This window comes from Nelusetta ayraudi, unplaced genomic scaffold (assembly GCF_046127955.1).
Source record: "Nelusetta ayraudi isolate G7.1 ecotype Tasmania unplaced genomic scaffold, CSIRO-AGI_Nayr_v1 ptg000135l, whole genome shotgun sequence".
In the NCBI taxonomy this organism is placed as follows: domain Eukaryota; kingdom Metazoa; phylum Chordata; class Actinopteri; order Tetraodontiformes; family Monacanthidae; genus Nelusetta; species Nelusetta ayraudi.
In genome coordinates, this window is record NW_027466185.1 from 10,988,157 (window position 1) to 11,014,318 (window position 26,162).

The following is a 26,162-nucleotide window of genomic DNA, read 5'->3' on the forward strand; positions in this document are numbered from 1 at the left end:
CTTGCCTTCCTATCCCCGAGGAGAACACTGAGAGGAACGCAGTGAATAATACATACACCTAAATTGCTTATAACGTCCTGACTGTGTTAGCTTGATGGATTTTTAATGAGATTTTTTGATTGGGAGCTGAAGGCTATCTCTGTATAACACAACTTCCGCACACAGATGGACGATGAATGACCTACAATATGACGAAAAGAGGACAGAAGGGTAGTTCAAATATGTACCGAAAGACAGGAAAACACAAAGAGCTGTTTGTTGCTGCACCCTTTACTTAGTTACTGTTGTTGTTTTCTCACGTAACCCATTTCCTAAATATTGCTAAAGCAGCCCCATCATTCTGTCCTTTTTTAAAAACTCCCAGTTCACTACTTTGGGCAAATCTGAACCAGCTGCTAGGGAAAAAAAGTTTCTCACGGTCCAAAAATACCTTTGCAATAGTCTTTTGCCCTTCTTAGCAGCTTATGATTATATATGTGTCATATTGAATATCCTTAGTGAAAAGAGAAGGAAATGTTTGGCAAAGGAACCTTTTCCATCAGTTCCACCCAGCGAGGAGTGAAATCCTGTTAGTCTTCGTCCTTAAATTACCTCTGCATGAGATAAGAGTTCACACTAATCAGATATGACTTGAACCCCAAATTCGGAGGGCAAGAGGGCGAAATGAAACTTGACAGTGTGTTGCATAACCACAAAAACATTTTGAAAAAACTCAATCAGTCTTAATTTCAACTTTATGTGGGAGCAAAAACACTGAGCTACAGTTGGAAACTCCATTTATATGTATATGTACTATATATATATATATATATATATATATATTCATATATATATATATATATATATATGTACATATACATATATATATAAATCGATTACGTCTATTGTGTCTTCGTTCTTCATAACCCTAACCCTAACCCCTTGTTTTTCTTTTCTAAAGACAAGGGTATTTCTACCGTCTTCCCCTCAAACCACAACAAAGAATTCAAGAAGACAAGCACATGGTTAAGAACAATCCTTTACTTTGTGGGCAGCTCCACACACATATCGACATTACATGATTTTATACGGAGATCTACAGTCACGCCAGCAGTAAGACACATCAAAAACATTCTACAGGTAAAAACTGAAATGAAAGGACTCTTTATTTTTTTTTAATAAGGTGCTTCATAATATGGGACAGGAATGTTATGAGATACGTCTACGTAACGTTACAAAGACACCTGCACTACACCTACACGTAAATTCATACCATAATATAAAACAATCTACACAAAAATAGAGCAAATATTTACAAAACAGAGTATTTACAACATCCAATCTCAGGCTTATAGATGATGAGCAGTTTGCATACTGTAAATATATATTTATGCTTGGTTAATGTACACATGGAGTCTATGGTGGCACGCATGGGAGCCACAGGGTTAGCAAGTAGCCATCTGGAGCAGCTGTTCCTTGAACTGCTGCGCGTGGTGCGACAGATCCGTGACCCTGTCCACCATCTCCTGAATGGCCGCCGTGTTGGGGTAGTTCAGAGCCGCCGTCTTGGTTGCCGCCACCACCGTCTTTAGCAGGTCGCACAGCACGTTGCTAGAGTTCATCACCCTGTTGGCCACCTCCGGGACCGAGGCCTGCCTGGACAGCGTGTCTCCGATAAAGACCAGTTTGTGGGCGCTCAGGATGACGAACTTGCTGTGTGCCACGAAGATGCGAGGCGGCTGGCCGGTGCTAACGCAGCTGAAGAAGGCGTCCACGGCACTGAGGAGCGTGGTGAAGTGCTGCCCACACTGCTCTGAGTAGAAGCTGAGCAGCTGGCGGTCCCGGCCGCACACGTGGGATGACGGAGTGAGGGAGGAGGAGGAGGAGGAGGAAGAGGAGTCCGGAGGCGAGGCTTGGTGTGACATCCACTGCGTGATGTCGTTTTCCACAGGCTTGATCACTTCCTGCTCCAGCTTCTTGAACTGGTTGATCTGTGGAGGGTGACGGGGGTCTGATTAGTCTTCATAAGAGATAATTATAGTAGATCTACCTCAGGGAAAATTAGACTGGGACTAAGGAAGGAAAGACATTAGCTTCAAACTAGGGCCTATCCACACATTTTCGACTGCTGGTTAAAAAAAACAAACAAAACAAAACAAAAAAAACCCTTGTGGCCAGTAGGAGGGCAGATGTCTGTTTACGGTTACGTGTTTAAATGGCGATATCTTTGTTCTTTTGGTTAAGTCTGCCATTTATCTGCTGTTGCCTAGGAAATAAGGTTACGCAAACAGACACTCCACACAAAATATGACGTCAAATAAAAAGGACAAGGCCAAAAGAAAAAGTTTTTTTCTGTGTACACAGTCATGATAATGTCATGGTTTCCAAAAAAGCTTTGAGGGAGTTTTCTGAAAGGTGACCTTTTGGTGACATTTCCACTCTTTTGTTGAGTGTCTTTTTTAGTAGTTCTATTTAACTTTGTACGGGTTCTTTATTTATAAAAACACTTGTTATACTGAAAGGTTTCTACATTCTTGAAGGGTTCCACAGCGTGGAGCACAAGGTTTTTGATGGTGTTCAATTAAAGAGTTAAACTTTCTCACCTGTTCCTGGCCCAGCTGGATTTGACTCTGTTTGATAATGTTTTCTTTGTCCAACAGCTCCTTCTGCTGACGTTCAAAGTCGTCCTTGCCCTGCGGAAGAAGATAAGGAGGTAAGAGGCGACATTACTTGTGTATTCATATAAACAATATCATTCAAATGTCCCATACACCACACAATCACGAGTCTCTGTAGCCTGTCCATGAGCTCATCCTTCTCTCCTTTACTCCACTTCTCAAAAAGTGTGTGCTAAAACCTTTTTCTTGAGATCTTTTCCCCCTAACTGATGTGAGGCTACTCTACTACTATCAGGGTGAAACCAACATGAGAAAAGGAAATTGAAGGTCTTGAATAAAGGAAAGAGAGGTCACAGGATTCTGAATTTGCGACAGGATTTACCTGCAGATGGACATAATCGTAGTCCTCCATCCAGCTCTTCACACACTTCTCGCTGTTCATGTTGTCCTTGTCCTGCCTGGAGGGCACGGGGAAGGGCTTGGTCTTGCCTCCGTAGTTGTCGTTGTCTGAGGAGGAGGAGGGTGAGGTGAGCGGGCGGATCACGCTCTCCTCGGGTGTGCTCCCCATGGAGTAAGAGCCGTCCGCGTGCGTCCGCCGGAACAGCAGCTCAGCACTGCTGCCTATCGTGGAGGCCAGCTGCTTGGCATCGTCGGGAACAGTCCTGGAGACCATGACGAAGCGGTCCAGGTCGTCGCTCTTGTTGTGGTGCTTGCCAGAGGAGGCCAAGGTATTCAGAGCCCAGCAGCAGTTCTCCAGGACTTGGTAGATCTGCAGGAGGATCTGCTGCGAGTCCTCTAGACGCCCCAGCTGCCTCCTCAGCTTACTGTGCAGGCTGGAGTCGGAGAGTGCCGTGGCGTTTGCCGCGGCCCCTCGGCCAAACACAACAAAGTCCCCGAGAGTGGCCCGGACCCTGTCCAGCACGGTGCGGACGTCGTTGGCGTGGCGCTCCATAAAGGAGAAAGTCCTCCAGTGCGGGGAAGCGGACATCGAGTGTAACGTGCCGACCGAGGACTCCAGACCCTGCTGCAGGCGGTACAGCCTCTGGATGGCCGCGTCCAAGTCCAGAGCCAGGCGGCCCTCGGAGCCGGAGCCCGTGGAGGACGAGGAGGTGGACATGCTGCTGCGCGTGCTGCCCGTGCTGGAGAACGACAGGCGGTTCACGCCGTCCGTCACGTCTGCGACGGTGCGACTGTCCTGAGCCGGGATGTCGTAGACGCCTTCGCCGGTGTCTCGGTCGGTCGGTGAGGTCCGGTGCTGGGGCAGCTGCACGCCCCGGGGGATGTCGTACACGTCGCTGCTGGAGCCCGCCCCTGAGTGAAGAGCAGGTGGAGGTACGTCGTATATGCCTTCGGCGCTGCTGGCACTCTGGTGGCGCGCGATAGCTTCTGCAGCGGGCGGGAAATCGTAATGAGACTGGGGGCTCGGTGTGCGCTTGTTCAGGGCAGGCGGCGGCACGTCGTAGATGCCTTCCTGTTTGTGTTTGAGAGGCTGGGGGAAGTCGTAGTTCCCCTCCTGGAGTGTGGGGTTGGCTCTGCACGGAGGCACCGAGTAGACCTGGAGAGGAGGACAGTTGGGAACATGAACACAACCTCTGACTTCACGTCATTCCGAGGCGGAAAAACTCGGTGGATTTTCAAAGGCTACGTTTCAATTTAGCGTTGACAAATTTGCCCCCAAGATTTTACGCTGTAACGTTTAGACTACCTGTCAAGTACAGTCAGGCATAGGACACCATCAGCCAGCTGGAAAGAGTCGACTGTGCACAAGTGAATGTAAACAACCGGATTGTCAGCAGTTTCCACTGGATGCACTTGGTATAGCAGAGCTGCAGTCAAAATTAGGGAAGTGAAAAACTGTCTAACCATGGTACACGCTAAATTTCAACCTTTTCTTTCTGCCAAATGCACATTCAAAAGTGAGACGAAACCTCTGACGGACCTCAGACCATGCGGCCCCTAAGTGATTTCCAACAACCCTGAAACGCACCTTTTAAAATGAAACGGCTCCGTCCCAGGCTGTAATTTGGAGCGACGCAAATAACAGGTCCTGGCATACTTTAAGTTAATGCAAACAAACTGGTGGCGCTCTGCCTGGTCGGCTCTGGAAGTCTGGGGAAATCTTAGAGCAGCTGGAAAGTGAAGAGCTGTGTCTTTTTTTCACCCCCCTTCCAGAGTGGTACTGATGAAGAGGAAGAGGTCGGACTCATCTGGCAGCCAAAGGTTTTATTTAGCGCCGCCGCAAGAATCTCTTAAATACGATGATTTAAGGCGCTATTAATTTGTGACGGACAATTAACTGAAACCTCAGAAACCAATTTTTTTTTTTTTTGGAGAAGGTGGGGGGGTGTTAAGCCACTTCCTCCCTCATTTGGTTTGACTTGAAGTCTCAGAGTTCCTTACTGACATGTTCTCTTACCCCCTGTGAAGCTGGAGGTATGTCATAAACGCCTTGTGTCCTGGTGTCCATTTGAGACGGAGGAACATCGTAGACTCCTTGGTTCCGGGCCGCGCTGTGCTGACTGGGGTACAGCTGAGCTGGCGGTATGTCATACACCTGAAACATAAGGCAAAAAGCCGCGTCACTGAGAGAACAAGTCGGTTTCCTCAGGGGCTTTTCAATTCGCTGTGCAGCGAAGCCACTGTATTCGATGAACGCAGCTTTTCAAAGCAACGCCTGTGGTTTCAGTGCTAGAGGATGACGTGACAAAACTGCAGGAGAGCTTTTCTGAGAAAATAAGGTCACTTCTGCGGAGAACAGGATATGTGCTTGATTCAAACGCACTGGTGACGCAGACCGAGAAGAAGAAAGCTCTTCTTCTTCAGCCCTCCTGCATTTATAAAACAATCCCTATTTATACAGTATATCACAATTTAAGCAACTGTGTGTTTTCAACAGCACTCACTCACGCTAAGTTCTATTAAAGCATAAAGATATGCTGATGACATGCTACTCACCCCCTGTGATCTGCTGGGTGGCACATCATAGACGTCCTGTTGGTTGTGCTGCCCTGGGCTGTAGGTGTAGGCCTGGCCCACTCTGGTTGGGGTCACCACCTGTCAGGTCACACCAAAGTGGGGAGGCGTTAAAGACAAACATTCACTCATCAAACTAAACAAGAGGCAACACCTGGAGCACAGCAGTGTCCAAGATAACTCAGAAAATCACCCCACACAAACACTCAACAACCGTCTGCCAAGTCAAGCCAAGTCAAGCCAAGTCAAGCCAGTGATGCGTTCCATTTATCTCTAAAGTTGGCAGTGAAGAAGGTCATGAAGAATCCAAAAAGGAAAAAAAAAGACTAGGAGATAGGGTGAATAGATAGAGAGATAGAGCGAATCAAAAAAACAAAAACAAAAAAAGCAGGGGGTGAGGGTGACCGTCTATTTTTCAACAGCAGCCTTAGCCTGCAGCGTAAGGATTGTGTTTATCAGGCTCCACTCCAACTTGGAACGGCTGACTCTGTGCAACACACAACCCGAGCTGATAAACAACAACAACAATGACGATGACAAAACGCTCAGACTGGTTCGTGTACACACTAAATACACAGACTACAACATTAAATTAGAGCTTGAATGCCTTGGCTTTTTGTCACTTTTCAAACTAGTTTAGCAATACTGTCAATGTCAAGCTTCTATCATTCAGCTCTGGATAGTGAGCTTTTAAAACCAGACATTCCAGAACCTGGTAAAGTAATCACTGCCATGATAATTGCTCATGAATTGAAAACACGCATTTTAAAGTATTTTTACAATGTGGCACAGACACTCTGCACAGTGACGGTGCTGACTAACCCTGCAGACTCCGCCTCCAATTGTAACAATTTTGCCCACCCTCCCCCTCTTTAATGTTTTTCTTCTTCTTTCCCGTCAGTGCTAATCAGTCCCTCTGCACCTCCTTAGCCCAATGTTTCCGTCCCCCCTTCCCCCTTCGTCCTGGTCCCTCTAAAAGCAGACCTCCTTGCTGCGTCAGACAGACAGAGGAATGCCTGGAATGTCTTTTCCGAAAGCCAGCAGTCCTCCTCTGCCTCCACGCGCCGGGATCGCTGCGCCAAAGCGCCGTTCATTAATGGGGCTCGAAAATAGGAACCATACGCACGGCTTCCTGGCACACAGCGGAGTCCCTGGGTTAGCTGTGAGACTTCAGTCCCTGTATCTAGTCGTGAGCAGTCGTGCGGCCTCCCACCTTTCTTTTCTTGCAGTGGGAGCCATGACCACAGTTGACTCAGAGCAGGCTTAATGTTTGTGAGGAAGCGGCACAGAGATGGAGGGAATAAGGAGTGGAGGGGGCGGGGGAAGGCCGGCGGCTTGCAAAATAAAGGCCGACGGAAAATTGGAGTACGTAGCCTTGTATGGAAAGGAATGCCATTCATCTGACTAACGGTAGTCCATATGGTTCTCATAAGGCCAATCTGAACACGGTGCTGGTGATTTAAGGTGTTCATTGTTGGCGTTCCTGTTCCGGGCGTATCCCCCCCTGCCCCCCACTCCAAACAGGGCCCGTGGGGTCAAAGCTGAAACTCACACCCAGGGCTTTCAACTCGCGTCACGCTCCGAAATAAACCCAGGGCCAGGGAATAAATAGCCGAGCTGCCTTCACGCTGCTGTCACTCACACAGGGTTGGACCTACAAAGACGGCCCTTATTTACAGTTCCATTAATGGGGGCCACATGTTGTTATTTGTCCATTGCTGCGCTATCTAAACGATTAGATTAGGGTCTAATTGGTTTGCTGCAGGTACTGCAGTTCATGTGACCTAGAACAGCCTAACACTGTGGGACACCTGTGCTGTAGCAAAATATCCCACGGAGCCTCAGGCAGTTTTAAGACTGTATTTGTTCGGGGAGTTGGCAGATTATTAGGGTAGAAATTTGCTGAATTAGCTATTAACATTTCCTGTGTACACATCACCCAGAGTTATTGATGATCAGGCAGGTTTTTGAATTATTATCTCTAGATGATTTAATCACCCCGCTACCCAAGACAGCAAAGACTCTAAAAATAGTTTGTAACAAAATTAGAACATTAGGTTTTTACTGCCTTTATATTTGTTTAAACCACATTATAAACTTCAGGTTCTTTTAGTTTTGCTGAAGACAAAGCTCTCCAAAAACTGACATTTATCCTATTTTGCTAGCAAGAATAGCAGGTTCTGGTTGCATGTAAGCTAACTTGCCCTCAGATGTGCCCACAGTGGATAGTTTGCCTAAAAATACGGTGTTAGCGTCACCATTTTTGAGACATAACTGATCTTTTTTTAAAAATTTGACAACTCAGCTTTGACAAGCTTTCATTATGTTGAATTTATTTCCATCTCTGAAACTCCAGAATGGTCACGTGGGTCAGGAAATTTCACCAGAACAAACATAGACAAATTTCACTTGGGGGCGAACAATCCTTTGAGCAAGGCAAGCAGAACTTGCTAGCGTCGACATTTGTGTACCAACAGAGGTACACAAAAAAAACACCCGGATGAAGGTCAGTTCGGCTCAGGGGCCGTCCCTGTGGGTTGGGCCTGTGTCCTGACGATAAGGGTCCTAGTCTGGCCTCAGCTGTTGTCTGCAGATGGCAGTGGGCCGTCCTCGCTGACCTTTCTGCACAGGTACAGGTCGCTGCCTTTCGTCTCACTCCTCTAATCAGCAAAAAGCTCCTCTCAACTGCCAGCGGAGGCACGCAACTCATTTATTTCCCATCTCTGACCTCTGTTTACCGGGCATGGCCTTTGGTTCTGCTCCTGGCTGCCATAATCGCGATTAAGTAAATATTTACCGCGTCCCGATGAGGTTGGGGCTAGTGTGGCAGTGACTCTTTCGGACTGAAGACGTGACGAAAAGTCAAGCAGCCGAGCAAACACTGTGTTCCGCTCAGTTGATGAGCGCTTCAGATTCCGTCATGAAGGAGTGAGAACAAACCAAGAGACTGAAGAGGGATCAGCTCGCAATGAGTGCCCTGAGGAGCCATATAGATGACTTGTTGACGTGGCTACCTGTTATAGGCAGTGACTCACGACTCCTTTGCCATCACTGTGTTGACTTAGCACCCTGGCAGGCTCTTTTTTTTGGCAGGTAGGAGTCTTTGGGTTTACTTCGCAGTCACTCGGGAGATGTCGTCATTAAGCAAACAGCCCATCTCATCAGTTGCACAGCAGAGGATCTACAAGTTCTTGGGTCTTGCGGTGAGCACATGCGTGTGGAATATCAGATTACTGATGTAATGTTGATCATCTTGGAGTAAAAGCATGTTCTGGCATGATGGTGTTATTGTACAAACAAAAACGCGTCACAGTATATTAGTGTTGGTACAGCGCCCCCAAAATAAGTGTCAAATAACCAGTTATAAAATTGTGGATTTATTTGGCACAGTATGACTGAAAGACAAAATATGTTTGAGCTACTGATGCATTGTGGGTGAGTCTTACAGTCTCGGATACCACCAGTACAACAAAAGAAAAATATAAATGAAGTCCTTGAATAAAGTAAATGATGCTTTTTACACAAGGGTGAAACAGTTTGCAAATGTCAACTGGATACTGCGGCAATGACACCCACTGACAATCTTCCACTACAAGAATAGCCTTGTTTCGTTTTGTTTTTTGAAGTATTACAGAGTAATTGAAGGCTTTCATGTAATTCTAAAGTAAGGAAAATGAATAAAAATAAACTAGCCAGTGAAATATGCAGGACAGGTAGACACATCATTGTTGTCCTGCTGAGGTTTTTGTACAGACCTACTGTCGATCCTTTACATTAGTCAATGACATTTTGACCGACCTCTTTTTCGCCAAGCATCTTTGGTGCCACTTGTCACAAAAAAGACTGCTCTTTTATAGACATTTAACTGTCTGGTATCTGTGTGGTTTCGTGCCACATTTGTGCGCGACAGGATTTCAAAGGAAATCGTCATTTCACACCTCTTCATTTTTTATGCGCACAAAACCGCTTCCTGCCCGTTCTGATGGCCCGCTGACACAAATCAACAGCCCTAATGAGGCTTTCCATCGGAAGAGCGGGCTCGTGAAAGAAGGTCACAGTCAGATTGCAGTCAGGAGGCGGCACTCTCGTTATTCACACCTTCCCACCTCCTTTCTTGTGCTCTTATCAGTTTGTCTGGACGCTGACAGCTCCTGCCCGGTGCGTACCTGCCTCTTTGTCAGCTGGCTCGCATATTACCGACAAATATCCGTGATTATCTAAGCCACCAGCTGCGCCAGGCTAACCGCACCCAGGCTAACCGCACTCCCGCCCGTTTGTTAGGCATTTATTGGCAGCTCGGGGGATGAATGCATCGGTCTAACAGCGGGATGTGTTATTGCTTGATGGTAGCCCCCCCCCCCCTCTCTTTACCGCCTTGCTGAATCACAGTGCAAAGATGTGATGGCAGAATGCAGGAGACTGACTGCAGTGTTGTGGTCCATTTCCCTCACTGCCCAGAACTGCTCGATAATGTCCCAGCCGCTTGGAGCTCTACCAGCCTATTAAAGTGCCAAACTAATTAATGCAGGTAATTAACTCGTGAATCCTGAGAGGCTCCCAGCCGTCTCCGCAACACGTCTGCATGGCTCAACCCAAACAGACAGTGGCATAATGAGGGACATTAAAAGAGAGCACGCAGATTTTTTTTTTCTTAGCGCTAATATGGATTGCACTTCATCCTCTCTGATCAAAGCATCGGCTTAATCCGCTGGCATGATTATCTGAGCGCAAGTAATGTTTAAGGATGTGGGTGACACTTTGCCGCTTGGTTTCGGGGAGACAACATCATGAGGCAGTCCTCCGAGACACAGAGGGAATAACGTGGAATGAGAAATGCCTCGAATGACCCTTAAATCTTGAAAGACCAAGACGATAAAAGACTGTGACTGCACTGCGCTAGGAATTAAAAGCTAATGCTGTAATACGACCCAGATAATTATGAGTTTAACATGATTGTCTCCTGGCTATATCTATTTCAAAATTATTCGTATGACCTCAAATAGATCAGTTAGCCTGCAAACTATGAGGTGCAGCTTTAATTGATGAGAGTCATTTTCTTTTAGGTAGATAATCATCAAGTGCAAATATAGACCCGTTTATTTGTCGAGCAAATAACATTTTAAAATGTTCCTGTTAGGAAGCACAACTACTGGATGAAGACTACAGAATAAAAATAAGAGAAAAAGAGAATAGAATGTTTTGTCTGTGTGGACAACACACTGTGTCGTGTGTTGTCCCCTCAACAAGTTTATGTCAAAAGTGAAATAAGATTTATCCTCTGGCCATAATGAAGTTTGAGACAGACATTGGTTGACACCAAAGTGTGGACCAATCAAACAATAGTATTTACACCATTTTCCTGTATATGCCAACATAACACAGTATGATGCCAGTATATTTGGTGCTGTTTGTTTTCTAGTGCAGGAGACTGAATCTTCCAAAAATATTGTAATGTGAAAGTCAATGCTAGGTTTCTGTAAATTCCAACTCCACGGTGGCGTTGCTCAAATTGTAACGTTCAGCATTGCGTTTCTCACTTCTCTCCTCTGCACTTTTGGTCATTCATCACATACTCTGCTCAAAACATCCCCGGTTGCAGGGGGGTCCGTCCTCTCAGTATGCTCACGGCGGAGCAGATTGCTTTTTGGTGCGACTGATTTATGACCTCGCCTCCTCGGCCCAACCTCGTGGGCCAGCGATTCATCACGACTGCGACAATGCAGAGGAGACAAGCGTCTGAAGGAGGTGGCTCGCTCCAGGAAGAAATAAGTCACTTATCGGGCGCTGAGACTGTCGAGCGCATGGTTAGCCAGAGAAAATGTAGCCTGAGGGCACATAAACAAGCCATTTATTACGCATAACCTGGACTTTCATCAAGGTGGCTGGCACACCCTTACAACCCTTATAAAACTACCAGAGCTCTTCTTTGAGCTCCGTAAGTCTATCAACCTGCTTGCCGCACCCTACAACTTTAGAGTTCCAATGAGAAGATCGGATCTGTGACTACGATACGGCCGAGTGGGGGAAAAGCCCATACAAGGAGCAGCTCTCACGAGGCAGGAAGCGAGGAATAAAAGGGGGCTGTCTGGCTGAAAGTAGATAAGAAAGTGGGGAGAGATCTTTGAACTCTGAACCAAGCCCATCTTTGAACACGGTGACCTCGGTGTCTGAGTCAGAGGCGGGAGAGGGGGGAGCCTAGAGGAAGGCGATGCAGTGGAACAGGCACACCTTTCAGACTCGAAGAAAGAGGAAATCAAGAGCAGCAGACTGTGTTGAAAAGTGGCCCCAGTGATAAAAGGCTATGCAAGACTTCTGCTGGCTGCCATGTGCGAGGAGCCTCTTTTGTGTGGCCAGAAGATCCAGGCATTTTGTCCCACAGTCGTCCCAACTCAGAGTGGCGTCCACAGTTGGCCACATAGGTTCACCGAAGGACAGGCCCGCAGCAACAGAACCAAACAGGTCAAGAGCCAAACCTCTGCGTTTCATTTATATACCAAAGCCCCAAAAAACCACATCAAGAGAGGAAAACCAGTCACTGTGCTGGTGTTGCACTGTGAAGTTGGCATACAGACCCACACAGGAACCTTTTCCCTGCAGCTGGCTTTAGGGTAATACGAGAGGGGATTATCAGTCAAGGGGGTCCAGCATCAGTCCCCTTCATCATCCAGGAAGCAAACGCGCGTCGGAGCGCGGGCTCCAGTGCGTGTTTCTACATGCCAGTGAGAAAATGGTTGTTTTTGCTTTGGCTTTCCCGGTGCGCTGAGCCGCGTGCAGAATGAGTCAACACTCGGAGCCTGTCATCAATACTGCTGTGAAGAGCCGTAGTAAACAAGGATGGGGGAGTAGTGTGTTGTGTTGAAGAGTAAAGGTTGGGAATGGATTTTACTTAAAGGGAGAAAAAGATTGAGCTTCAACTCGCTGGACAACCAAGACTTTTAAAAAGCCTACACTGTGACAGTTGTGAACTGTGTTGGCACCACTTTGGTAAAACTAGTGGCTGTGAAATACAGCGGTTGTTGTTGTTGTTATAGAGAACTGGAGGGACGTCAACAATTTACTGCAAGCATCTGCAATTTTTTTTATTTTTTTATTTAAATGGTAAATATTTTAAACCCTCTCTTCAAAAACTGGGAGCTTGTGCTCAATCTTACTGCAGGGTTCTCAGTTAAGATAAGTTTTCCCTTTTCTCCGACTTCATCTCGCTTGTTGATTTAACCGGTAGAAGCCAGAAGTCATTGAACAATGAATCTGTACAAAAATAAAGGAGGCTTTTCAGTCAACCAAAATAACCACTTTCACTTCCAGCCAACCGACCACCAATCCTTCTCTTGAAAATGGCAGTTTTCACTCCAGATATTGCTATTGGCCTTCACAGTAGGAACTGCAACGATAGAAACTGAGACTTTTGCCCAACTGTCGGGCATCACTGGAAAAAAACAAAGCCTTTTTTGTGCTCTTGCAGTGCACCCACACCCACACCCACGCACATGCACACGCACACGCACACGCACACACACACACACACACACACACACACACACACACACACACAATCGAAATACAAGTCAAAATCTTTTTATTTGAGACAACCCAGAAAGCACCAATTTCTTAACCACAGATTGGAGGGGACTTCAGTCCAAAAGACTTAGTTTAATTTCTCCAAAAACATGATTGTAATTACAGAGTAGGACAAGTTGTCAAAGAAGGCCATTACATTTTCTGTGGTCAGATACTTATTAAGACAACCCCTTAGAGAAGCCTGGAAGTCCATTAGGGGGGGAAAAAAAACTGTTTTTTACAGGTTGATTGGCAGGTTTTTTCTTTCACCAATAGGCTTTAATAGACTTTATCGCCTGGTGAATCACACGCTGTCTGCAGTGCCCCTGGCACCTGCCGCCTATTTTACTTACTGAAATGCACACCTTAGCTCATTTCTTTGATGGCTGGGCCTGATTTGTTGAGAGCGAGAGGGAGAGAGAGGGACAGAGAGAGAGAGAGAGGGAGAGAGAGAGATAGGGGGAGAGAGAGAGAGAGAGAGGGAGAGAGAGAGAGAGAGAGAGAGAGAGAGAGAGAGAGAGAGAAAACCCTGTAGGATCACTGAAGCACATTCAGCATGTAATTACAAACCATTTCCTGGAGGGATGAGCTGGTCTTAGGTGCTAGAAATAGTTAAATGCTTGAATAAACAGGAAAATGCTCCCTTCCTGTTAAAGCACCAACACCTGCCAGTGACTCACAGGTGTAATGGAGAATTACTGTTCTCACCTTTTGTTTGCTGTGTGCATATACAACTTTTGAGTTCTGATCTTAAAATTGGGACAGATCTCAGATATGGGGATTGTAAAATGTAGTTGAACATGTCACATTAACTTAGAAACTTGAGCAAAGTGAGCAAACTAAAAATTAATGCTTTGGCAACCTGTGTCACTTAAAATAAGCTTACGTTTCATTCCACTTTTCAGTCATATTTTTGTAATGCCAAAAAGCGAACTGAAGAGTTCCATGCGGTAGCTTTTAGCTTAGCTGAATGTTCGCTGCCATTGCAGCTGGTGACTTTTGTTGTGAGCCTACATGTTGAATGAGTTCTCTAATGTTTTTTCGATTCCTCGCTCATTTCTAATGTGCACCTTTCATGCTACTTTTATTTAGTTATTTATTTATTTTTAACAGAATTTAAATCTGCCAGAGTAAGTTTTTGATGTCCACGTGTCTGTCTTGACAATGTCTATTCCAGTACTGGCTTTGCCATCAGCCGTGGGAATAGGATTTAAATTATATACCATCCAGCCAGTAAAACAATAAATATGGGGGTCTGCCTATGCATATCTATTACATATTTAGCTGCTGTAAAAGTCTGTGCCAGGTGTAATTGTCAAGCCAGAAACTGTGCGCTGCATAATATGGCAAAAGAAAAAAAAAAACATATTTCCAGGCAGCTGCCTTTACCAGAACCATAAAAAAAAGCTCATAGCTGTTTGCTTTTCCACACGTTCTCCCACATCCATTGCCCTGTGGCTTAGACCGGCTCTGCTGTGCACAGTGTGCCAATGAACAAGAAAAGTCAAGACTGGGAGCTCAGCACAAAAACAGCACCCTGCTCTGTGGCGAGGGCCAGGCCCGGCACACCCTGTCGAGCACACATGCAATCATGCTGATGGGAGTCGCAGTGCAACGACGGCAGGATAACAGCTCATGTCGTGAAACGTGTAAACAGACACGTACTATCGCATCTACTCTCACACTACCGCCAGCAGCAGGCCACACCCACCATCAGAGACGGTGTCCAGTTTTAAATCCGCTCTGATCCTCGGAGAAGGTTCTCCTGACTGCTCTTCATTTTCTCATCTCCTCGAAACCCACTCTTCATTTTTGTTTTTTTCAATTTAACCAAGCTTTCATCTCTCAGACTACGGGGGATAAATACTCAGTAACTCAGCAATGAAATATTAAAATATGCACAGCCCATATGTTTAGAACTTTCCAATATATGTTTCCTTACTTTGGTGTGTTAAATCTAATTGAAACTGGAACAGTTTCAGGGTGTTGAGTGAGGCAATAGTCTCCAGCGGTTCTCCTCAATCAATGGCCTCAGCTAGTGGTCTCGCCAATTAGTTCGCCCTCCCTTTCCTTTGCTCAATGCTAATTAGCAAAATCTGGTCCGTTCCTGTTTGCTGTCTAGGGGGCATTGCCTGCATTAAGTGATTAATCAGAAAAGCTAATTGACAGACTGGCTGATATCGAAACAGTCATTAGCCACGGCTGTCTCACCTTGCTCGGAGTGTTATCGGCCGCCAGCGTGCTCCTTGGTGGGACTTGGTAGATGTCTTGAGCTGGGGGAACCTGATATATGCTCTGCTGACTCTGCTGCTGCGGACTCTGGAGCGACGGCGGCACCTGGTAGATTCCCTGGGCCGCTGGTCCGGCCTTTTGCTGATAGGCCGAGCTCTGAGGGGAGGACTGGGCAGCAGCGCTGGCGGCAGGCGACGACTGGCCCTCGAACACGGGTCCAATTAGCAGCTTGAGGCGGTTCCCAGGAGCGATGCCTTGGCGTCCGTGCAGAGAGCAGAGCCACCAGCCTTCAAGGCCCCCTGTGTTCTGCTCAATAACCGTCAGGATGTCCCCTTTGCGGAAGGCCAGCTCCTCGGGGGACTCTGGGACGTTGTCGTACAATGCTTTGGCCATTAGGTTCTGCAGGAAGTATAAAGAGACATTCTTTAGACAAAGTAACAGCTGAGGTTCAAGTAGAAAAAAAAAGAAATGCTTCAATCCTCTCATCTGAACTCAGGCATTATTGTCAAAGTGTTTCCTGCAATGTCAAACCAGCCACTGATGGTCTTTTTCCTGCAAAATTAGCGATGGCGGATTGGCCCCCAGCTCCACGCCAGATGTCTTTCAAACAAATCTGAACTTGATGGGATTTTCTCAGCTTGCGACCTGCCCCAGGGCACAGTTATCTAAGAGGCTAGTCAAGGCTGAGGGATAATGACTCAGAACTGCAGATTTCGCAGATAGGAAAAGCCCCGCAGTGCGTCCCTTCTGTGTCTGAGCGAGGCGTTTAAGACTAATTGCCTCAGTTAATGTACAAATCTTTTCCCTTTTCACCATTACTCATCCAAAAAAGGGGCCAATTGAGCTTGAATACTCCTTTTCAGCTGATTCATGTGCAGTAAACACATAACAGCTTAACCCCTGGGAGCAGCACTGTACTTTGCGTACTTTGTGTACGCTTCGTAAATACAATAAGAGATTAAGCAAGCGTCTTGCTCAAGGGCACTACTGATTTGACTTTGCTGGATAATTTTATTTCACAGTATAAATACCAAGTCAAGTGAGGCTTAGACCAAGTCAAATGGCTAAAACAATTCATATAGAGGAGAAAGCAGCATTGCACTCCATCGTCAAATTCGAATCTTGCGACATTGTCAGTTGAATTTAATCCACTTCTGTCAGATAAAGTGTATTGAAATGAGTTTGCAATGTACTGAACTGTTTGAAATACGTACAGTGTGGATTAAACTAATCTTTAACCAAAAAAACAGCCACTATAACTGTGCAGCGTTACACAGCTAAAAGCGTGTCGCTCATTTCGCTGCTGATTAAGGCGTCACTCTTCAACCAGTCAGTGTGAGAACCAGGAAGCTCACTTGTAGCTGCTGCTGGTTTGATGGTGTCTTGAACTCTCTCCGGACTTCCTCCTTTCTAGCTGCTCGAGTTGAGTTCCCATGTGAAACTCTCTCCTCCGGTGACATCGTTATCTCTCACCACGAGCCCGGCTGCCTATTGTCTGAATTGTCTGAGCGCACTATCATGGCCGAAGGCCAGCAACACCCGTTGCACAATTACGCCCCGACAATCGTACGCCGCCAACAGCTAGCTGCAGCCAGTTCGATCGGGATCCGGCCCCCAACCCAACATGCCAGCGTTGGCCAATGAGAACCGAAGGCTGGATGTCGACCCAGTCTGATAATGTGATCAGGGCTGGCAGAGGAAACAAAAGCACTAATTACTGTGCTTGGGACTGCAGTTTCATTTAGCAGGGAAGCACTTCCCTATTGCCCAAGAAGTGAGACTCATGTCTACAGCTGCGCATACAGACGTGCTGAGATTTCTTACTATAATCCTATGGTTGAAAAATCTGGTTTATCACTTGAATGACCACATTTCTCATTTAATTATTGTCAATGAGCATAAATCACAGCATTAGTACATCCGAAAAACAACATTTTAAACCTTTACAATGAGCCCATCGTTGGAAGACGTTTTAGCCATCTCACTCACTCACTGTCCTACTGCAGTCTGACATTGCACCTTGCAACCTGTACTACGTTTATCACTGTGGTCATTCCATCAACAGTGTCACATCCACCGACCATACGTGCGCGCAATCTCAAACCAAATTTGAACATATACAGAGGCACTAAAAGCCACTATGTAGCGTAAAAATAGGAAGACAGCATTGGTTGTCTCGACCGCAACGTGAGCATGTCAGTCTTAAGCAGTCAGCTTGTTCAGCAATCAGATTGTTAGCACTGCCTCAGTTTAGATTTTGGTGATCGAAAAAGAGAATTGAAATATCAGGGCAGGTGTGGCTGTTTTGAAGTGTGGAATCCCAAATCAGGACTGGACCTACAAACACACAAGGACAACCTGGGGGTGGGGGGGCGTTACACTTCTAATGACCGTCACAGAGAAGTTCAAATGTTATGGAACATACATTGAGGGTTGTTGGCTCGTGAGGTTTAGCAGAGGGTGAAACTGCTCTTGTCACGTTTCTGCACCACTGCATCGCAGCCGGTTTAATGGGCTCATAGAGCCGCATCGTTGCATCTCTGGGAGGAAAACCCCCCCCCCGCCGGTTAGTCACGATGGGGTCACCCGCCGTTGATCCTCGTGTAAACAAACACATGTGCTTGCTATTGGCTCGCCAGGGGGAGGAGGGGGTGCCCCTTCTGCTGTACCCAGCGATGAGCGTGAGCTTCCAGGAAGCTGCCTGTTATGAGCCAGCGAGGCGAGACCAGGGGCGTTCAGAAGCTTCCCAATGTAAATATCAAGAGCTGACTGCCAAGCTAAGCTAACTGAAATGGTGCAATGGCTGGCAGAAAGAGAAGTGAAGCCTCCCTTTTCTCTACCATTGCCACATCTTAAAATTTAGACTCCTCTCGGACTAATTTACTGTTTGTTTGTCCTACTTTTTCATCTAAGTTTAGATGGTTGACTCAAAGGTCAGCAGCACGTTGGAATGCATTTAACATTTTTAAACCTATTTTTTAAAAGGCTATTTCCTGTTTGACACTATTGTCTATTAAATGCCAATTAAGTTTTGTATTTAATGTGAAGCCTTATGTTAAGGATTGTTTAGAGACAAAAGGTAGGAAAGTACTTGTCAGACTCAGCAGTGAAATTAAGAGTCCAATTTATCACGTTCTGGGGTTTCTGTCAGACCCTCTGACACATCTGCCTTTTTTGCAGATGTTTTAGTCATTTAGTCCACGTTTGCACCTGGAGCTTGATATTTGTGCATATATGCAGCCAGACTGAGCCCCTTCTGCTGTGACTCAAGCCCATTTCCGCCAGCGTCTCAGCCGAACGCAAACAGTAACAAACCTCCTCTCATCCGTGTGGACGGCTGGGGACTAACTGAGCCAAAAATAAAAAAAAGGCTTATGTAACCCAGTCGCCTGAAGACGGGGGCCCCACCTTGTGCTTCCAGAGAGGCCTCTGGGTGGCTTTGGCTCTGTCTATCTGGGTACAAAGTCTTAAACTAAAAATAATGATGGTGGCTTTGCCCAAACGGGCTCACAAATGCTGCAACTCAACCACAGCTCAGGGCAGAGAGCTGTCCCCACACAACAAACACACCCTGCTCCCAATAAAGTGGTACGCTCCGACTGGGAGAACATCACGCAAAGTAGACTGTTGTGTGAAAAGTGGGGCTGTACCACTGCGTCCCGGGGTGGTTGACGGCGATGGGGTGAAGCAGCACATTCATTCGCCCTAATTTCACCTGGTTAAATATAGAAAATAATTATAGTAATGACGGTAATGAGGACCTGATGACTTTTACGAGGCGTTCCTTGGAGTGCAGCCTGCTGTGGGTGATAGCCAGTTCAAATAAATGGGCCGTGTGAAGGGTTCTGGGTAGGGAGGGCTCCTGGGAAGCAGTTCGGAGTTCACGGCGCATGGTAATTTCTTCATTTGGACCGTTTTCAGGAACGTTGGCCCTCTGATTGCAGCCTCTGCATGAGCCAGTTGTCGTGCTTGAATGTAATTACTGAGCAGGCTCAGCGAAGAATCTCCCCTATTTCTCAAAACTTTGCTTTCGATTTAGGGTGTGAAAGAGTGCCGTGATGCAACGGCCCCCACACAATGGCTGGCTGACATGCAAGAGGTTGTAATAGTTAGGTAATAGTAGAGGAGTTGCGCTAAACAATCAATATCGTATTCCATCCCCGAGGCTCGCATTGGCTTTTCCACCAGGCTGGAGCACATCCATTTCTTTTTTTTTTCATTGTTGTTTCGCTGCACTGGACTGTAAATATCAAGAAAGACACAACACATGGAGTCCCTGCAGGCTAATGGATAAAGGCCCTATTCAATGTGCGCAGTGTAGCATAAAAGACCATTGTATCTCCAGAGTAAATATGACAACCACCTTCGAGCACTCGCTTGCGATTCACGGGTTGCAAGGAACGCCCTGACGGCGACAGTGCGGCAACTGTCTCTCAAACAGGAAGTGAGGTGCCATGTTGCATCTCACCACACTGCACCCCGCAATAGACTGCTGACACGTGTTTATGAGCTGCGTCACTGCTAGAGTTAGGGTCGCCAGTGGTATCTGTCCCAGAGGTAGCGGTAGCGGTGCAGGTGGCAGCTGTGTTCAGACTACAGATGAAAACGAATGGATCTGTAGCTGTTCTTGCAGAAGACTTTGTTTTTCCAAGGGTTAGATGAAGATAAAGTGTTGGAAAGTCTCAATCCACCATGTTGGCAAAACAGAGGAAATGGACACGTTTCAAATTGCAGTGAATGTTTTATTTATTTATCTATTTATTAAAAAAAAAAAAGACAAAATAGTAAAGATTGAGAGTCATTCTTTGGTTTAACTTTGTTGCCTAACTTCTGCAGACCTGGCCACAGACTAATTACATGGGCAGGACACAACTGTCATCCCCATTTTACACACAGGAAGTGACTGAGTAATTTCCGAGCTAAAGGTGGGGCTCTTTTTCCAGCCCGTCCTGACTCCTGATTATTCATCATGTGTGCTTTATGGTTTTACTGTCAGAAAAACTACAAGGTGGCTTGACGGGACGCCCTCCCACTCCTTCGCCCGGAGCTCTTCCTGCCTCTTCCAGAGGAGGCGAAAAAGATCAGGGGCTACCACCGATCCGGTCCTTTCTTCCCCATGCCGGACTCCCTCATTACAGTCCCCAATGTCGGCTGTGGCCTATAATTAGAGGTGAGAGCCACGCTGCACACACACTTTCAATACTGCTTCTGAATTCTATGAACTGGAGTGCTGCTCAGGGAATGTTTTTTGTGCAAAAATCCTGCTGCATTAACCAGCATCAGGAGGACAAACTGTCCGTCGTCCTGTTGCAAAGGATCGTGTCTGGTCGCCGACACTGACCTCTGACATAAAGAGACAATTTACAGCTCCTGCAGGGGTCACAAAAACCCCTGCAACAAAAAAAAACACAACAGTATGGCTGGTATTTATGGGTCCCCTGCCAGGAAAACTCCTCGGTTTCTGGCAAAAGCTTCTCGGTGGATTATTTCCAAGCTTGGCAACGATTGCCAAACGAGGGTACAAGAGTGCACGGCGGTAACCCCTGGAGACGAGGCAAATCCCTCCGCACAGGGGAATAAGATGCCAAGATGTGAAATATGTCTCATGGTATCTCCGCAGGGCCACATTGACTGGTTTTACATATAGGACTCGCCAATGAGATGGAGATTCACTCCAGTTGTCCTCTCGATTTCACGCCTGGCAAAGATGTCAGAGACGAACAAAGCTAAACCGACCGAGGCCGGGAGACAGAAAGAGAATCTTTTATTTACCAAGGCCAAGAATTCACCCCACTCTGCAGAAATACTGGCTAGCTTTTGCCTCCGCAGTCCCTTATTTTTATGTGTAAACGTCAGAAAGGCATTCACTCTAAATTTATTCAGAAGTCTGAAATTTTGCCAAATGCACATGGGAGTTCTCATCCTCATTAAAGGATATGCTTGCTTTAAATCTAATTGATTTTTTTTTGCAAAACAAAATCTTATTAAAAGGACCAAAGTTCTATGTTCGGACTACGAAAAATCATCCATTTCGACGACCTGCAAAACCCGTTCCCGACTGCATGCGGCAGTTTTAGATAAACACTTCTTGTCTGCAGCCGTCTGGCCTCCCCTCCTCTGCCAGCCTCGCCGCAGGCTGCGACATCTTCAGAGATGACCCTGAGAAATAGCTGGCATTCCTCGAGGGGAAGTATCGGAGGTGTGTGTGTGTGTGTGTGTGTGTGCGTGCGGTGTGTGTGGGGGGTGGGGGGGTGCATCGTTGGCGAGAATTATTTCCGCCAAAGGTCGAACATGGAAATGACTATTTGCATTGTTGCTGATGTTGGGAAGCCCTCGCCGCCTCTCTGTGTGTCTCTGGCAGAAGCGAGCACACAATGTGGCGTGTCTCCCCGCTGACCGTTTTCAAATGTTAATGGCTGGCTCATAGTGCGAGGGCTGAGGGGGGAGCGGGGGCTGGGTGGTGGAAGGGGGGTTGGCTATTCATTCTTGTGTTGGGGGGGGCGCTGCAAAGACTTTGAGCTCGCCGGAATTGCTGCACAAAACCCGTGGAAACGTCATTGAAAACATCTTTTTCCATCACATTTTCTTCCTTGCATCAGCAGCCTCTGCTGTAGCATTAAGTTGCATTATAAATTTCCCATTGACTTGGTTCCGGCCTGTGCAAACTTTCAGAAGGCTACAAATGTTTGCGGCCTGCTAAGCGTGGAAGCATGCACAGCGCTCAGAGACCTGGCGTGGCCTGCTTCCAGACTCATTAGCGATGTAAAGGGGCACCTTGAAACAATCATGTGCGTCTTCCGCAACGGCCTTCCCACGCACAGTCTCCTCAAACGCTCCCGTTCTCACACGGCACTCCACGACCCCCCTTCACCCGCCCTACAACAATACATCCAACTCTGTTTGCCCTCTCGGGCGCCCCTCCTCTCACCCACCGCCAGCGCCGCGACTTCCTCTTTCTTTCATTTTCTGCAGACCCTTTCAGTATCGCAGATCCTCCCCCTCCCTGTCAGAAACAATGTCTGCCCCAGCTCTCCTCGAACTCTAGCGCTTTGCTGTTGGACCAGTGCCTGGATCCTGAACTCGTAAAAAAAAGAGAAACATTACTGAAAACACACGCACACACACACATATTGGCCAAAATGTGGGTTCGCCTAATCATTCCCCGCTGAGGTCGCGCAGCTATTTCTGCTCCGGTTACGTCACCTCCAGCCGTATGGAGTACGAAGGTTGTGGAAGTCACTGGGTTAGAATGGAGGAGAACTTTCTGTGCCTACCAGCAAGCCAGGTTGTTTTTACAATTATTTTTAGAGGAAGTCTCATTTTTAGGTTGATACATGTACTTTCTTTCGTAAAATTGGCCGGAGATTTATCCTTGTGTTTAGCTTAGTTAACAGCACTTCAACAGCGGAGGAGGCTAGCACGCAAACTAGCAAACAAGCATCTTAATTATTGGTTGGTAACTGCTAATTTGCACAAAAAGTGCACAATTTGCTGTGTTTATTAAAAGGCAAAAAGTGAAAGTAAACAAAAATTTCTATCACAAACAACATTTAACTGAAGTTTGCCAGCTGCTTCTTTCCATTTTCAGCCATAACTAGTGCCCTCGGTGTCAGATCTCTATCAATCGCATCTAATCTTCCGCAAGAAAATGTCATAATTGCCGAACTACTCCTCTGTACTGCCTCGGGTGTCGTCCCTGCCTCACTTTGCGGCACTGCAACCGATCTGTGTGTTTACGGCTCCCTCGCTGGCGGGGATTATACGCATTAGGTGACCTATGGAAGGGGAAAAAAGGCTCTCCCCTTCACACCTGGACACGCACTGGAAAGCACCTCTGACGTCACGGCAGTCGGCGGGATGACAGACGGGCCTAACCTCGGGGACATGTGACGGGGTGCCGACGGCCGGCTGCGGCCTCGTTAAGCCCCCGATGTAACGTTAGCACCCGCCAAAGGCAGAAGGGGGCTTAAAATAGCTGCGATTTTATTCATCGGAAGGGAACACGGTAAACCTTGTTGCACTTAAACAGGTTCAAACACGGAGGTGCGAGAGTTACCCATCAACACGGGCTTTATTTGGCCGTCCTCCTCCTCTCAACCTTTCCCCTGTCTGTGTCCCCGCCACCATATACCTCCCTGTGGCGGTGTTGCATAAACAGACATGCTCTTCGAGCGGCCTCTCGGCAAATTCTGCACCCCGTGGCGAAGAGCCTGAAATGCACATTTGCGTCAGAGAGGCGACAGAGGGACTTTTGTCGGCCCCATTCAGCAACTCCGTAGTCGGCGAAAAAAATCCCGTATGGCTCTGCAAGACATTATCACCAGCCCGGACTGTTCCGCCTCTGTCTAGCTGCACGAACTGTGTACCTAGCAGGACAATGAGTCAGTGAAGACCGTGACGCACTTACATGGTGTGTGTGTGTGTGTGTGTGTGTGTGTGTGTGTGTGTGTGTGTGTCCGTGTCCAAGTGCATGTGTACGCCAGCCCTCAAATCACCACCACCAACACTTCCCACTGTGTGTCTGCAGGGCTGAGTGGAGGCTGGCTATTAAGAGACCCAGACTGTTTCAGGTGGCTTAGAATAAACAATACAACATAAAAAGCACCGCCCTTATAAATCCCCACAAATAGTCCAAACACTATTTATTTTTATTTTTTTGCATGACGCGGTGCAGTTGTCGCTTCCCTAATATGGCTAGGCCGACTTTGGACCGCATGTGCATGCAGCTCCTGATGAGTGACCCCTCCCGCACGCAAGCAAGGCCTTTACGTGACGTGCGCTGAGTTTGCGTAAAAAAAGCTAATAAAGGCAGAGGGACAGGGAGGTCAGGACTTTTCCATCACAAGACGAGCACCGTGCCATCCTCTCCCAAAATAAGCACCAGGAGCCAGAATAAAGAGTCCTCTGACAGCAGCACCGGCCAGGGTGGGTGGGCGTGGGTTATGAGATGAAAGTCCTCGAGTCAGAATGAAAGTAAAGCTACATATGCCTATGATGGGAGACATTGTGACCGCGGCGTTTATGACACACGTGACAAATGCAGATTGCACAGCAATCAAGCCGAGTGGCACAACAACAACACGTTTCGTCCCAGGCCTTCTTCCCTCATTACACTGTCCGCTTCTCCTGCGTAAGTAAGTGATTAAACACGGTTTGTCATTCAAAGCTCCGAGCTGCCCCCTGTCACTCAGTTCACTATGCGGAGTGGTCATGCTACCTGGCATCATAGTGGATATGGTATCAGCTGCTTACAAAGGGAACACAGAGTTTAAAGAAAAATAAAACTCATTTATCTGTAAACCATATATGAAATTGTCATAACTATGAAACAGTGCGCAGCCGGTATGAATGTGTCCATGTGTTGACACGCGGATGGCTGAATTTCCAGTGTTTTTCAGCAGCGGGGACACTGAGCAGATGATCTGAAAGGACTCAGAGGTTTGGGTGCCTCTCTGCTACGTGTGCTCCTCCGTGACGGCGGTAACCGATAACGGATAACCGCAGCCCGAGGACGGACCAACAGCTCTGCTCTTACTTACACGGACACACTTTCGGCAACACAACCAACAAGAATCGTGGCAACGCTCGTCGTCGCTTGTGACTGTCTCCAACTTTTCCTTCTCTCTAAAACCTCTCAGATGTTCGGCCACAAAACCCCGGATGCAGTCGTTTTTTTTTTCTTTTTCTTTTCTTTTTTAAAGAGCAATTCATCCCGAAACTGTTTTCAAAATAAAGGTCCAGGACCGGCGCATCCACGTCAACGACCGCTTAAAGCTCCCTCCCCCTCACATTAATACACACAAACAGAAATTCCAACACACATTAGAGAAAGGCAAAAAAGAAAGTCGGCGCCCAAATCTGTGCCGCGTCACTTACTTTGTATTTCATCTTGCCGATTTTCTCGTCTGGCACTCCCGGTTACAAATAGTAATAGCTAAAAAAAAAAAAAAAAAGACAGAGAGAAAAAAATAATTCCGCTTTATCGCTTCAGAGAGCGAGCATCTGAACAGACGAAGCTGTCGGCAGTTCTCTGCGTTCTCAACCGGCCATCAGAAGCTTCACACACGGAGGGAAACTCACACGTAGGAGCCGCTCGACAGCCGGATCGCTTCTCTGCGCTGTGCCGCCGCATCGCTCCGACGCCGGAGCTGCTCATTATCATAGCCGACCGCTGATTGGTTGAGGGAAGCGCACTGGTCCCGCCTGCTCCCTCCCTCCAGAACAGCTTTTGGATTTTTTTTTTAATTTTAATTTTTTAAATAACACATACAATTATTAAACATCAACGTTTTACAGTGAAGCGGTGTGTTGTTTCAAAAGGTGTGGCTGAAAGCAAAACTGAATTTTAAAGAATCATTAACAAGAATAGTAATAAAGATATCTAAACCGTGTTCCTTGACTTTCCATGGATGTGCTCAAAGGGGGATTTTCTCGCTGAAACTTCCAGTTCTGATCTGGACGGCATAGTGCATGTGCAAATAGTACATTGTGTTGATGTTTTTTTATTCCCACATCTTCCTGTTTGTTATTTTCCAAGCACATGCTGCAGGTTGACGTCGTGGTCAGATCGTTGCCTTAAAGCAAGAGGGTCGCAGCCTCCAGTCTGACTCAGAGTCTCATTTTTGGCCCTCGCAGTCGCTCGTCTCTTGGAGATAAGATAAAGACGTCGAGCAGCGGTATAAAACGGAGGGATGGAAGTCCTCCGTCTGCGCGGGTGATGCTTTTCAGATGGACGCTTGGGTACAGAACAAATTAGCATTAGCCGCTTACCTTTCAAATGTTCCCTGCGCCATTCGGTGCCGG

At 47.0% G+C, this 26,162-nt stretch overlaps 2 protein-coding genes across 2 annotated transcripts in view; both read right to left on the reverse strand.

Annotated features, from left to right (window-relative positions):
• ncdn (neurochondrin) overlaps nucleotides 1-26,162 on the reverse strand; it is a 327,405-nt gene that overhangs the window by 163,978 nt on the left and 137,265 nt on the right. The gene's annotated exons all lie outside the window — the stretch shown is intronic.
• nedd9 (neural precursor cell expressed, developmentally down-regulated 9) lies at nucleotides 1,001-25,486 on the reverse strand. Its single transcript, XM_076051517.1, has 7 exons — nucleotides 25,236-25,486; nucleotides 15,339-15,758; nucleotides 5,553-5,651; nucleotides 5,014-5,151; nucleotides 2,980-4,152; nucleotides 2,583-2,672; nucleotides 1,001-1,970 (listed from the first exon to the last, which is right to left on the reverse strand). The coding sequence occupies exons 1-7, from the start codon at nucleotides 25,245-25,247 to the stop codon at nucleotides 1,425-1,427; spliced, it is 2,478 nt and encodes an 825-aa protein (XP_075907632.1). The 5' UTR covers nucleotides 25,248-25,486; the 3' UTR covers nucleotides 1,001-1,424.

What these genes read in the sequence shown, in the direction of transcription:
- nedd9 (XM_076051517.1), bottom strand. An exon ending in CCGATAACACTCCGAGCAAG is followed by an intron (nt 5,652 to 15,338) that starts GTGAGACAGCCG and finishes GTGACCTGACAG; the next exon opens with GTGGTGACCCCAACCAGAGT. An exon ending in TACCTCCAGCTTCACAGGGG is followed by an intron (nt 4,153 to 5,013) that starts GTAAGAGAACAT and finishes CCTCCTCTCCAG; the next exon opens with GTCTACTCGGTGCCTCCGTG.